Source organism: Gracilinanus agilis, chromosome 3 (genome assembly GCF_016433145.1).
Source record: "Gracilinanus agilis isolate LMUSP501 chromosome 3, AgileGrace, whole genome shotgun sequence".
NCBI lineage: Eukaryota > Metazoa > Chordata > Mammalia > Didelphimorphia > Didelphidae > Gracilinanus > Gracilinanus agilis.
This window is the reverse complement of record NC_058132.1, coordinates 144,197,863-144,213,265: the sequence shown is the minus strand read 5'-3', so window position 1 is coordinate 144,213,265 and position 15,403 is coordinate 144,197,863. Positions and strand designations below refer to the sequence as shown.

The following is a 15,403-nucleotide window of genomic DNA, read 5'->3' as shown; positions in this document are numbered from 1 at the left end:
ATGAATCTAAGTGCTGTAAAAGTAGACAGAAGAAAATCAGTGGTAAGAAGTGTGGCAGATAAATACTAGAAAGTATGAGAAGAAGGGATATAAAAATGCTTATTTCAAGCAAGATAAACATCAGATAACTGGCATTAGAGCTATAGGAACAGAACAGAAATCAGGCAGAGAGCAGATGGCAAAGTGAAGGAAGAATGAAGGCACTGCAGCCATTGCTGCCAATTCAGTTTCCAGGCTGCAATTAAAAGCAGTAGGCTTATGCATTATTAAGGAAGGCTTACCAGTTTTCTAACATCTTCACACCACACCTCTCCTTCTTCTGGCTGCTCCACATAAAGAGAGATCCCTAAGAGCTGATGGAATAGTAAGTTCAGACCTTCCATACATGCACCAAGTGAGAAAAATGGGCAATATAAACTGGGCTCAATATTATACCTGCAAGAAGAAAAGAGGTTCAAAAGAATTCAGTTTATGGGGCAGCTGGGTAGCTCAGTGGAGTGAGAGCCAGGCCTAGAGACAGGAGGTCCTAGGTTCAAACCCGGCCTCAGCCACTTCCCAGCTGTGTGACCCTGGGCAAGTCACTTGACCCCCATTGCCCACCCTTACCACTCTTCCACCTAAGAGACAATACACAGAAGTACAAGGGTTTAAAAAAAAAGAATTCAGTTTAATTCAGTACTTAGAATAGTTCAGATAACATTTTAGAATGTTATCTAATCAGCACAGCAGCTGATGATGAGACCTTAGTTTTCTTCATCTGGAAAATTAGGAGGATGCACACTATAATGGAAATGGCATAGTAGATATGGTTTACATGATTAGGGAATGGTTTAAAAACCTGGGAGGAGAAAAGATGATCTATAATAAGATATGATTGTTTCCTGAAAATTATTATCATGAAAAAGTAAAAGGTAATGAAGAAACTTAAAATATAAGTGTACTCAAAAGAAGACCATAACAAAACCCTGTTATGAGATTATCACAGTTCAAATTTCTTCAAGAGAAAGGGGCTAGATAAATTTAAATGTATATTTCTTATATATAATTTAGTCTCCTCCCAAGCCTGGCTTCTTAAAAGAAATTACAATTCCACTGGCCTGGTAAATCATGTTACAAAACTTCATTACCACATGATGTGGAAAACATAGGAACTTTGGAAATCACCTTAGGTTTAATAATGGGAAACAAACGTGTTACCCTAAGCTTTAGAAGAACAGATCTAAAAAAGCTTCAGTGAAATTCTAATTATAATCCCATAGTCAAGAGACACAATGGCTTCATAGTAAGAGTGAATGACTTATCAAGTGAAAACATTTTAGTCTGAATCTCTATTCTAACATAAAGTTGGGTGACGATGGGCAAATCACTTAATGTCTCTGAGGCCAGTTTCCTCAGCTTCAAAGTAGGGATAATAATCTATGAAGTACCTGTTTTATAGAATTATCAGGAAGAAAGCACTCTGATAATTATATTTTCAATAAATAAATTTAAGTTGTTTTTAGTAAAAGGAAAGCTAGAACAAAAAATCATCATCATAATAAATGTATCTAATTCTCTCCCTATTATAAATCATCTATGATTCAATACGATTTTTTTAAACCTTTACTTTCTATCTTAGACTCAATACTGTGTATTGGTTCCAAGGCTTCCACTTAGTATCTCATAGCTACTTCCAAATTGCTCTTTTTTCTCAGTAACTTAGTAAAAACTCCTTTTTTTTGTGATTCTCTTAAAACATATTTGTTACCCAATCAAGACTCCAGTAGCTCACAATCTTTCTTCCTTAACTCTTGCTCTTGTACTAAAGATCTTCAAAATATATACTGATACTCCTTCAAACATCTTAATTCCCAATTTCTGAACTTACTAATTTCCCATCACCTACTACTCTGTCTCATGTCACATACACACAGTGATAGATGATAATACATTATTGATCTTTTTATTATCCACAAGTATTCAACTTTCATATTCACAAACCCCAAAATTCCTTTATTTGATAGCAATCTTTTGTTATCCCACATATTCCTTGGCCTTGCAACCCCAAACTTTGTTCATTCTAACCATGATCTCTAATCACTCCACTCATGGTTGTGCTGGTAAATGTTTAACAATAGTATCTGTGTATTTGTGTGTGAAATATCTGATATAAGTATATAATAGAAAAACAATTTAAACGTATTTAAATTTAAATGTATTAATATTTATATTTAAATAAAATTATCAGAGAAATATAACACACTTTTACCTTTATCTGCATTAACATTTTCTATATTACTTTCTCAATTCTAATCAAGAAAAGAATAAATCAAATCCTAAATTGTAGCAGTTGGCTACGTCTGAGGTGTAAATGATCATACTGAAAACTTAACTAGTTTGAACTGGCTCCAGTACAACTTTAACTCCAACACTGCCTCCCCCCACCACACTCCTGTCTCCACCCTAACCATGTGCTACATTCTCATTTCTCCATAGTACCTCTCAGGTGAATCAGTTCAATTCTGTACTGTCCTCTTTTCTTGTCTCCTTATTCTATCACTAATGATGCCCTCAAAGCCTAAATAACTCCCACAAGCCGGAGCCGTTGCTGCTACTCATAAAGTGCAGAATGGTTCAGGAGATAAATCATGAAACTATGCTGAGTGGATTCACTGTAAAATCATGTTACACAATTTCAACTCAGCTTTCAGTGAAATGAGACAATTCTTTCATAGTTCCATAACAATTCACTATTCTGCTTTCTAACAGTGCCTTTTCTAAACCTTTTCATTTCTTCTCAAGTGTCCCATGGCTCCTACTTCCCCTATCCTTTCTTAGTTAAGAATCGAGGCTGTTTCCAATAACTTTCTTCTGCCTCCTCTTTCTTATCCCACATCACTCAGATACATTCTGTTCCTATCTCCTCCTCCACCCCATTTTACATGAAGAGGTAGTCTTTCCATTGCCAATGTTGACCCTCCAGACAACTGAAACCATTCTATCTCATATTCTCCAGCGGATTCTCCCCTCTGTCATTCCCACCCTTTCTCTTGTCTTTATTATGTTCTTGCCCATTGGATGATTCCATACTGCCTACATCCTGATGATTCCCCTTCTCTTAGAACACCTAATCAGGCCCTACTGATGTGCAGCCTATTGGGTCATCCTGCTAGCTCTCATCCCCCATCTCTCCTTCCTTTTGTGGTTAATGCTCCTGAGAAGACCATCTACAGATTGTGCCTCCATTTCCTTTCTTTTCAATCTCTTAACTCCCTGCAGTTTTACTTCTATCTTCATCACTCAAATGAAATTATTCTTTCTAAAGTTACCAGGCTTCTTTTAATTGCCAGATGTAACAGCCTTCCTCAATCTTCAACCTTCTTGACCTCTCTGAAGTACTTCATACCCTTTTCTCCTTGTTACTCTCTTTTTTTTCTAGGTTTTCCAGATCCTGCTTTTCCTCTTCTCTTATCAGTCTGACTGTTGATCTCAGTGTGATCTATTGCATCTTCATCTAGATCATACCTATTGATGATAACCCTATAGATAAGTGTCCTTTAAGGCTCAGTCCTGGGCCCTCTTTTCCATTTATACTGTTTCATTTGCTAATCTCACCAGCTTCCAGGGATTCAATTATCATTTGCATGCAGATGTTTCTTACAACTATTTAGCCCTAATCTCTTTCAGGTCCTCCCTCTTCTTAATTCTCCAGCTTTCCTTTGTACTTCTGAACCAGATAAACAATAGGTGTTATCTTCAACACAACACATTCTCCCAAGTCCTCCCCTCTTTCTAACTTTCACATTAATGTAGAGGACACTATCACCTTCCCAGTTATTCAGGCTCATGATCTAGAGGCAATCCTCAACTCCTCAGTGTCTCTCAATCCTCATGTGCAATTTGCTGCCAAGGTCTTTCAATTCTTCCCTCAAAACATCTCTTGTATATGCTTTCATCTACCCTGGACACTGCCAATACCCCTGGTACAGATCCTCCTCACCTCATGCCTAGACAACAGCTTTCTGCTTGGTCACCTACATCACCCTCAGAGATCATCTAATACAACTCATGGCTAAAAATCAGTTTCCATCTCAAAATATCCAAAAAATAGTCACCCAAACTTTACCTAAAGATTACCAAAGACAAAATGGAGAACTCACTATCTCCCAAGTTAGCCTACTCTACTTTTAAAAATACCACTAATTTTTAAGAAGTTTCTTTTAACATATAAAGCTGAAATGTGTCTCTTGCTGACTTCTGAAAGTTCTGCTGCCTACCATCAAACAGAATAGTCCTAATCTTTCTTCTACATGAAAGCCATTTAAACATGTAAAGGCAACTATCATGTCTGCCACTCTAAGCATTCTCTTCTATAGGTTAAACAATCCCAATTACCTTTACAAGACATAGATTCAAGACTACAAAATTTTAATTGTCCTTTTCTAGATATTTTCTAGTTTATTAATTTCCTAGGCAGCTAGGTAGCACAGTGAATAGAACACTGGGTCTGGAATCATAAAGATGTGACTCAGTTTCCCTAACTGTAAAATGAGGATCATAATAACACCTAACTCTCAGAATCAAGATATATGTAAAGCATTTAGCACAGAGGCCAACATATACTAGATGCTTAATAAATGCCTATTTCTTTTCCTTCCTTCTATGACTCTAACTTTCCTTTCTAAAATATGGTTCTAAGGAATGAAAATAATTTTCCAGATGAGGTCTGACTTAGATCAAAGCACAGAAGAACAATCATTGCCCACTCAACTCCCATATTTTTTCTTTTTTTTAAAACATTTATTAATATTCATTTTTAACCTGTTTACATACTTTATGCCCCTACTTTCCCCTTCACCCCCCCAACCCCCGCTCTCTCCCCACCCATGGCCCACGCACATTTCCAATGGTTGTAACATGTGTCCTTGTTCAGGGCCTATTTCCATATTGTTGATAGTTGCATTGGTGTGGTGGTTTCAAGTCCACATCCCCAATCATATCCCCCTCAGCCCATGCCTTCAAGCAATTGTTTATCTTCTGTTTCCTCTCCTGCAGATCTTCCTCTGAATGTGCATAGCTTTCTTTACCATAAATCCCTCAGAGCTGTCTTGTGTCATTGCATTGTTGCTAGTACAGAGGTCCATTACATTCGATTTTACCACAGTATATCAGTCTCTGTACAATGTTCTTCTGGCTCTGCTCCTTTCGCTCTGCATCTGTTCCTGGAGGTCTTTCCAATTCACCTGGAACTCCTCCAGTTTATTATTCCTTTTAGCACAATAGTATTCCATCACCCGCATATACCACAGTTTGTTCAGCCATTCCCCAATTGAAGGGCATACCCTCCTTTTCCAATTTGTTGCCACCACAAAAAGCGCAGCTATATATATTTTCGTACGTCTGTTTATCTATGATTTCTTTGGGGTACGAACCCAACAATGGTATGGCTGGATCAAAGGTCAGGCATTCTTTTCTAGCCCTTTGAGCAAAGTTCCAAATTGCCAGCCAGAATGGTTGGATCAGTTCACAACTCCACCAGCAATACATTAATGTCCGAATTTTGCCGCATCCCCTCCAACATTCATTACTCTCCCCCTCTTTCATTTTAGCCAATCTGCTAGGTGTGAGGTGATCCCTCAGAGTTGTTTTCATTTGCATTTCTCTAGTTATTAGAGATTTAGAACACTTTCTCATGTGCTTATTGATACTTTTGATTTCTTTACCTGAGAATTGCCTATTCATGTCTCTTGCCCATTTTTCAATTGGGGAATGGCTTGATTTTTTTATACAATTGATTTAACTCCTTGTATATTTGAGTAATTAGACCCCTGTCAGAGTTTTTCGTTATAAAGATTTTTTTCCCAATTTGTTGTTTCCCTTATGATTTTGACTACATTATTTTTGTTTGTAGAAAAGCTTTTTAGCTTAATATAATCAAAACCATTTAATTTACATTTTGTAATTTTCTCTAACTCTTGCTTGGTTTTAAAATCTTTCCTTTCCCAGAGATCTGACAGGTATACTATTTTGTGTTCACTTAACTTATTTATAGTTTCCCTCTTTATATTCAGGTCATTCACCCATTCTGAATTTATCTTGGTGTAGGGTGTGTGATGTTGATCTAAACCTAATCTCTCCCATATTGTTTTCCAAATTTCCCATCAGTTTTTGTCAAATAGTGGATTCATGTCCCAAAAGTTGGGCTCTTTGGGTTTATCATACACTGTCTTGCTGATGTCATTAACCCCAATTCTATTCCACTGATCCTCCCTTCTATCCCTTAGCCAGTACCACATTGTTTTGATGACTGCTGCTTTATAGTATAGTTTAATGTCTGGTACTGCCAGGCCCCCTTCCTTCACATTTTTTTTTTTCATTATTTCCCTTGATATTCTTGATCTTTTGTTATTCCAAATGAACTTTGTTATAGTTTTTCCTAATTCAGTAAAGAAGTTTTTTGGTAATTTGATAGGTATGGCACTAAATAGGTAAATTAATTTGGGTAGAATGTTCATTTTTATTATGTTAGCTCGTCCTACCCATGAACAATTAATGGTTTTCCAATTGTTGAGATCTAGTTTTATTTTTTTGGAAAGTGTTTTGTAGTTGTTTTCGTATAATTGCTGTGTTTGTTTTGGTAGGTAGATTCCCAAGTATTTTATATTGTCTAGGGTGATTTTAAATGGTGTTTCTCTTTCTACCTCTTGCTGCTCTAATGTGTTGGAAATGTATAGAAATGCTGATGATTTATGTGCATTTATTTTCTATCCTGCAACTTTGCTAAAGTTGTTATTTCTACAAGCTTCTCAGTTGATTCTCTAGGATTTTTTAAGTAGATCATCATATCATCTGCAAAGAGTGATAGCTTAGTCTACTCCTTGCCTATTTTGATACCTTCAATTTCTTTTTCTTCTCTATTGTTTCTAGTAGTATGTTGAATAATAGAGGTGATAATGGGCATCCTTGTTTCACTCCTGATCTTATTGGGAAGGCTTCTAATTTATCCCCATTGTATATAATGCTTGTTGATGGTTTTAGGTATATACTGTTTATTATTTTTAGGAAGGGTCCTTCTATTCCTATACTTTTCAATGTTTTCAATAGGAATGGATGCTATATTTTGTCAAAGGCCTTTTCAGCATCTATTGAGATAATCATGAGATTTTTGTTTGTTAGACTGTTGATATGGTCAATTATGTGGATGGTTTTCCTAATGTTGAACCAGCCTTGCATTCCTGGTATAAATCCCACCTGATCATGGTGGATGATCTTCTTAAATACTTGCTGGAGTCTCTTTGCTAATATTCTATTTAAGATTTTTGCATCTATGTTCATTAGGGAGATTGGTCTGTAGTTTTCTTTTTCTGTTTTTGGTCTACCTGGCTTTGGAAACAGTACCATATTTGTGTCATAAAAGGAATTTGGTAGGACTCCTTCTTTGCTTATCATATCAAATAATTTGTATAGTATTGGGATTAGTTGCTCTTTGAATGTCTGATAGAATTCACTTGTGAATCCATCAGGTCCTGGTGATTTTTTCTTAGGGAGTTCTTTGATGGCTTGTTCAATTTCTATTTCTGATATGGGATTATTTAGGTATTCTATTTCTTCTTCTGTTAATCTAGGCAATTTATATTTTTGTAGATATTCATCCATATCTCCTAAATTGTTATATTTGTTGCCATATAATTGGGCGAAATAGTTTTTAATTATTGCCTTAATTTCCCCTTCATTAGAGGTGAGATCTCCCTTTACATCTTTAATACTGTCAGTTTGTTTTCTTCTTTTCTTTTTCTTATTAGATTGACTAGTACTTTGTCTATTTTATCGGTTTTTTCAAAATACCAGCTTCTAGTCCTATTTATTAATTCAATAGTTCTTCTACTTTCAATTTTATTAATTTCTCCCTTAATTTTTAGTATTTCTAATTTAGTTTTCATCTGAGGGTTTTTAATTTGTTCACTTTCTAATTTTTTGAGTTGCATACCCAATTCATTAATCTCTGCCCTCCTTAATTTGTTAATATATGTCTGCCCTCCTTAATTTGTTAATATATGCATTCAAGGATATAAATTTCCCCCTGAGTACTGCCTTGGCTGCATCCCACAGAGTTTGGTAGGATGTCTCATCATTGTCATTCTCTTCAATGAAATTGTTGATTGTTTCTATGATTTCTTCTTTGACAAATTGGTTTTGGAGAATCATATTGTTTAATTTCCAATTGTTTTTTTTTTCCTGTCCAGGTGCCCTTACTCATTATTATTTTTATTGCATTATGATCTGAGAAGGTTACATTTATTATATCTGCTCTTTTGCATTTGTTTGCCATGATTCTATGTCCTATTACATGGTCAATCTTTGTGAATGTACCATGTGCAGCTGAAAAGTAGGTGTATTCCTTTTTGTCCCTATTTATTTTTCTCCACATATCAATTAAATCTAATTTTTCTAGGTCTTCATTCACCTCTCTTACCTCTTTCTCATTTATTTTTTGGTTTGATTTATCTAGATCTGAAAGAGGAATATTTAGATCTCCCACTATTATGGTTTTACTATCTATTTCCTTCTTGAGCTCTGCCAGTTTCTCCTTTATGAATTTGGATGCTATACCACTTGGTGCATATATATTGAGCAGTGTTATTTCCTCATTGTTTATACTGCCTTTAATCAGGATGTAATGACCTTCCCTGTCTTTTTTAATCATATCTATTTTTACTTTGGCTTTGTCAGAGATAATAGCCATTCCTGCCTTCTTTTTTTCATTTGACACCCAAAAGATTTTGCTCAAGGCCTTAACCTTAAACTTGTGTATGTCTACCCGCCTCATATGTGACAACCTATGGTAGGATTTTGGTTTCTGATCCACTCTGCTATTTGCTTCCATTTTATGAGTGAGTTCATCCCGTTCACATTCAGAGTTACAATTGTTAGTTGTGTATTCACTGACATTTTTGTATCCTCCCCTAGACCCACCCCTTCTTCTTACACTATTTTCTTTTAAACCAGTGGTTTGCTATTGAGCTGCTATCCCTTATCCCCTCCCTTGATTGACTTCCCTTTCTGCCCCCTCCCTTGTTATTCCCCTCTTTTTGTTTTTTAAAGGCCTACTGAATTCCCTCCCCCTTCTTCTCCCCTCCCTTTTTTGACCTCCCCACTCCCCTGCTCCTTTTGGTTTGTCCCTTCTGACTTTCTCAGTAGGGTTAGATAGAGTTTTTTATCCGAATGGATAATAAAGCTACTCTTCCCTCTCCGGGTTGATTACCCTGAGAGTAAGGTTTGATTATTCCCTCTTAATGCTCTCTTCCTCTCCTTCTTATAATAGTATTCCTCCCCTTCCCATGCCCTCTTTGTGTGTAATAGAATATCCTATTTTTCTTATTTACTCAGATTTTTCTTAGTGTCCTCTACTATTCCCCACCTCTTTCCCACCCCCCATGTCATCTTAGACCATTTAGTATCCTATCCTCTCCCTATGCATTATTCTTCTGGTTGCTATAATAGTGAATATTATAATAGTGAATAGAGTTCACTACAGAGAATTATACATAGCATTTCTCCACATAGTAATACAGATAATTAGATCTTATTTAAGCCCTTAAAGAGTCAGATTTAAAAAATTGTAAGTTTTCTTTCTTTTCCCTCTGTTTCTTATTTACCTTTTCATGCTTCTCTTGATTTTTGTGGTTGGGTATCAAATTTTCCATTTAGTCCTGGTCTCTTTTGTGCAAAAACTTGGAAATCTTCAATTTTGTTGAATGCCCATACTTTCCCCTGGAAGTATATAGTCAGTTTCCATGGGTAGTTGATCTGTGGCTGAAGGCCCATCTCTCTTGCCTTTCTGAATAACGTGTTCCAAGCCTTGCGGTCTTTTAGCGTGGAGGCTGCCAGATCCTGTGTGATCCTGATTGGTGCTCCTTGATATTTGAATTGTCTCTTTCTGGCTTCTTGTAAGATTTTTTCTTTTACTCGAAAGCTCTTGAATTTTGCTTTTATGTTCCTTGGTGTTGACTTTTCTGTGTCCAGTGTAGAGGGTGATCTATGGATCCTTTCAATGTCTATATTGCCCTCTTGGTGTAGAACTTCAGGGCAATTTTGCTGAATAATTTCTTTAAGTATGGAGTCCAAGTTTCTATTAATTTCTGCCTTTTCTGGAAGACCAATGATTCTCAAATTGCCTCTTCTCGACCGGTTTTCTTGGTCTGTCACTTTCTCATTAAGATATTTCATGTTTCCTTCTATTTTATCAGTCTTTTGACTTTGTTTTATTTGTTCTTGTTGTCTTGAGAGATCACTGTGTTCTAATTTTTCAATTCTAGCCTTTAAAGACTGGTTTTCAGCTATCATCTTTTGGTTTTTGGCTATAATCTTTTGGTTTTCCTTTTCCATCTGGTCATTTCTGGTGTTCAATTTGCTTATCAATTCATTTGATTTCTGAGCCTCACTTTCCAATTGCAAAATTCTGCCTTTTAAGCTGTTATTTTCTTGCCAGATCTCTTCCATCTTCTTCAACATCTCATTTTTGAAGTCTTCAATAGCTTGTGACCAGCTTTCATTTTTTTGGTAAGGTTTGGATACAATTACTTGTTTGTCCTCCTCTGTTTTCTGGATTTTCTCTGTGTAAAAGTTGTCAAGTGTTCCAGAGTTTTTCTTGATAATCTTTTTCTTCTTCTGGAGTTCTCCGCTTGCCATCGTTAGCCCCGCCCCTTTTTCAGCTTTGTCTTCACACTCAGGGTCTGCCTGTTCTTTCTAAGCTCCCAGGGGCTCCGGTCTCCTTGTCCTCGGGGTCAGGCCTCCTGGTAGTCCTCGGTCTGCCCCTCTGCCTGAGGCTCCTTCAGCAGTCTCAAGGGCTGCTTCCACAGCCGTGCTCCAGTCTGCTCCGGGTCCTCACTTGAGGTCCAAGCCTGGGCTGGAGATCTTTATTCGCACCTGGGGCGATGCATTCTGCGCACCTGCGCAGAAGCTCGGGAAAGTCCCTGCGTTAGAGATCTTTGTGCCGGCCCGAGGCAGTGCCTTCAACCGCGCAGACACTCAGGAAAGTCTGTGCGCGCCCCCCAGCCACTTGGGGTCCCTTGTCTTGCAGCACACAGGTACAAGCCCTGTGGCTGCTAGTGATTTACTGGTTGCCCCAGTCCTGTTTTCACTCTTGTGCATTGGCCTTGGCATTGTGCGAGGTGTGTGGTGTGGGGGTTAGGGGAGGGGCTTCTTCCTCTCACGTTTTAGTGAGAGCTGTTTCACCCCTTTATAGTGTGGAGATGCCCCAATTCTGTGTACCTTCAATGCTGCGCCCTGTTGTGGGGTTCCTTCGTTCGTCTGGGTTCGTTTTTATTTCCCCTTAAGGAGTCCTGTATACTTCGGTTAGGAGAGATCAAGCAGCTGCTCCTTACTCTACCACCATCTTAACAGGCTCCCAGATCTTTTTCAAATAAAATGGTGTCTAGTTATGCCTCCCTCATGTTTTACAGGGATCCAGAGCTGAAAGTGACTTAAAAGTCGCTAGTCTAATCCATTTATTTTACAAATGAAGAAATATCAGATATTTATTAGGTTTTTTTCATATCTGCATGCATTTTGGACACCTTCTATGCTAAATTTTGAAGTTCTGTCAAAATCTCAGAGAATTTAAAAGAATTATTGAGAAAATTTTAAAATATCTACTGGACATCTAAATCTGACAACAAAATATAAAAAACCATTATGTTTAATATTAAATTTTTATTTGGTTCTAAACTATAGATCGTAAAGAGACATAAATATATATTACATATACAATATTAGAATTATATCATTAACAACTATCTACTATCTAACAGCTTTTAATTGTGTGAGAGAGAGAAAGGGAGAGAAAGAAAGGGGGAGAGAGAGAGAGGAAGAGAGAGAGAGAGTGAAAAGAACCAGAAAAAGAGATTAAAGAAACATTGAGGATTCATTTTTGAAAACCCACAGAATTTAAAATGTTTTAAAAATAAAAATAACTAAAGCCTTTTTTGAATAATCAGAACAACTAACCTCATCCCTTGTTTTATTTCCCTGAAAGCTAGGTAAAGTACAACTAATGCTAATCTAATATAGTATGCAAAATCAGAATCTAAAAACATATATCACCTAATTCTAAGTAAAGAGCAAGACATGTCATTGTCAGGTACTATTTAAGAAACAATAAAGGGGAAAAAAAGATATTGGCTTTGAAATTGAGGATTTAAAAATAGAAAAGGTATAGCAAAAGTGGTCCTTTGTGAAATCCTGGCTTTACCCATTTGAATACAAATAATCAGAAAAGAAGAAGTATAAATTGCATTCATGGTTAAGGTGCCAAGATTTTGAAATGTTCCCTAAGTCTGACACCTTATATCAGTTGCTGCTTGGATATTTATTTTAAGTAAAGGGTTGGAAAAGACCTCAGAAGTCATTCATCCCAACCCAGACTAGAATAACATTTCCCCCTTTATGAAACTAAAAAAAATGGAACCACATGAAGTTAAGAGATGCTGATATCCCATAAAAGACCGAGTATGTAAAGGGTAAGAATTGTTTGTTTCAGAATCAGGCAAAGATATCACGTTGAAAATATGAAGATTGGTATCAAGTAAAATATTTTTCAAGAAGAAACTCTAATTCATCACACTCAATTTAGAAATGGACTGGTATATTTGAACAGTATAAATTTTGTGGACAATGCTAATAATAGCAAACCATTATTAGTACTGATCCATCATAAAGAGGTTCCTTGAGGATGGGGTCATGTCATCTGTATCATTTTACCCTTAGCACTTACCATATTACTAGATAGTAAGTCCATTGGACCAGGCATTCAATAATAATAGAAGGCAGATGGGTGGTTCAGTGGATTGAGAATCCAGATCCAGAGACAGGAGGTTCTGGGTTCAAATATGACCTCAGACACTTCCTAGCTGTGTGACTCTGGGCAAGTCACTTAACCCCCATTGCCTAGCCCTTACCACTCTTCTGCGGGCTCTAAGACAGAAGGTAAGGGTTTTTTAAAAAGTTTATTAATGAATATACTTAAAGATATTAAAAATATCTTTATTACATTTATAAGTGGAGAAAAATAATAGCACTTTTGCCAAAGAATAAGAACATGCAGCTTTAAATGCCAAAGATGATATACAACCTAATCATTAGCATTAGTTGATGGCCCATCCATGTCCCTTGGAAAAGTGCTGCTGACAATCTCTTTTCATGCTGTCACCCTCTTTCACGAATACAGTAAAGGATAATGTATATTCCTTTACTCCAATAAGAGGATATGCCCAAAATACACTGCTTCTTTCAATCTAACAATTAAAGAACACTAGAGAATGAATTCTATGTTCTAAGATCAGAAATCCATGCCTAACAGTTGTAGCTGTTCTTTGTAAAGTAAGCACTCCACTTCCTAATATATTGGGTAAGAATAAAAAAGATATCAAGGTCTGGTAGAGATGACATCAGCTCTACTCCCTGGACTGGACTTCACCATTATCAAAATGCTCCCAGGAAACCTCTTCACCAGGAATCTCATCCTTTGAGATTGTATCTGCTTTAGTGTTCATACTTCTTCAACACTCTCTGTCCACCTGATTGGAGGGTTGGTGGGTAGAGTAAAGAACTCCTCCCAAAGCCTCCATTTAAAAAGGACAGACTAAACAATTCTTCCTTTCCCAATAGCTCCACTCCTTAGACTGACTTCCCTATCATGCTCCCAGAAAACTCATCATTTGAGATTACATCAGCTTTGGTAAGCTCCATGATGGCAGAGGCTGTTCATGTTTTTCTTATTTATTTCCCCAGTGCTTGGTGGAGTGTCTAGCATACAATAGGCGATTAATAAATTATTATTATTAACTATTGATTATTGAGGAAGAATCAAAAGGGATTCTTGGCAATTAATTGACCATGAAGACTAAAAGGGAGGGCCATCATACATGGCTCTGAATTTTCAATTCCAAAAAACAGGGAAAGTAGTACTAATAACAGAAATAGGGAAGTCAGTAGAGCTACTTTGCAACAGAAAGCTATGCAGGGGAGAAGATAATTAATTTGATTTTAGACTGATGGTGATGAGAGTTTTGGCCTAAAGTAGAGAAGTCTTACTGCAAATGTTAACTATGATTAAATAGGAAGAATGAATATGGGCTGAAATCACAGGTAAATATAGTCTTTAGTCTTAACTTTATCCTACTCAATAAGTTATAACAAGTAGACCAAAAGACATATCCACCAAAGGCAAATGCTTATAGAGAAGCTCATTACTGAATAAGCAAGACTTGACAGAGGACATGTGTGGACTAAGAATAAATTACAGAGAGAAAAAGAGCAGAGTATGTGACTATACTGCCAAAGAAACTATTTTAAACTGTATCAAAAGAAAAAGAAATTTTTTTTTTGGCATTTGAAACAATTGTCTAAGCATAATTGAAATGTTATAGTTGGATGGCATTTTGAAGTCTATATTCTTAAAAGATACAGAGAAAGCTACTATTTAATCTAGTTAAATAAAGGTAATACAAAGATAAAAGAAATGAGTGGTTTGGGGAAACTGTATTTACCTTTCTTGCAATTATATAGTACAAGGAATAAAGAACATATTTCTTTAGGATCTGTTGCCATTGGTTTGGTTTCATCAGAGTTGCTGAAACTCTGGCTGAAAAAAATGTTCTAATCAACTGCCTAATAAACCTGGGAATGCTCTCATTAATAACATATGCTGAGTACAAAGTGTTCTGAATATTGTATATCACAAGTACTTATTCTAATATAAACCAGGACCAAGTACAAACTATTCTTATATTCTTCTCACTCTATATAATAACAGAAAAGTCAATCTGAGTTTGAGTATGTTATAAAGATAATGAAAGTTTACTCTCGTGTATGTATGTACACATAATATATATATGTATATATACATATATATATATATGGTGCTACAGTCTACTTGCAGCACCAATAAAGAACTATCAATTGAAACACCCAAGAATAATCAAAAATAAATAAGTGACTACTATGTGCCAGACACTAGTCTAGGCACTTGGGAAAGAAAGACAAAAATGAAATAATCCATGCCCAAAAGCTACATTTCATTGAGATAGACAACATATAAATCTATAACATGTTTACAAAGATATAAAAAATTAATGTGTAAGTACAAAGCAAAAATCCAAAGATGGGAGATGAAATGTCATATTACGAGGAACAAGATGGTCAGTTTGGATGGACTATAGAAGTACATTATGGTCTTTAAATCCTAAAGGTTAAAATAACATTTACCTCCCATCTATAAGACTTGGAAATTATCTAGTTCAACCTACACCTATGGAAACTGATGTCCAGAAAGCGGAAAATGATTTGCTAGTAGTCAGACATTTGCTTGCTAAGAGATCCTGAATTATATGCCTAGTCTCCTGGCTTTCTCCATCCCATAGTACCC

At 36.3% G+C, this 15,403-nt stretch overlaps 1 protein-coding gene across 1 annotated transcript in view; it reads right to left on the bottom strand.

Annotated features, from left to right (window-relative positions):
- Window positions 1-15,403, bottom strand: part of LOC123240602 (mitochondrial intermediate peptidase) — a 198,289-nt gene that overhangs the window by 123,184 nt on the left and 59,702 nt on the right. Inside the window, exon 11 of the mRNA XM_044668295.1 lies at window positions 282-435. Within this exon, the coding sequence (XP_044524230.1) occupies window positions 282-435 (154 nt within the window). The remainder of the gene's footprint in view (window positions 1-281; window positions 436-15,403) is intronic.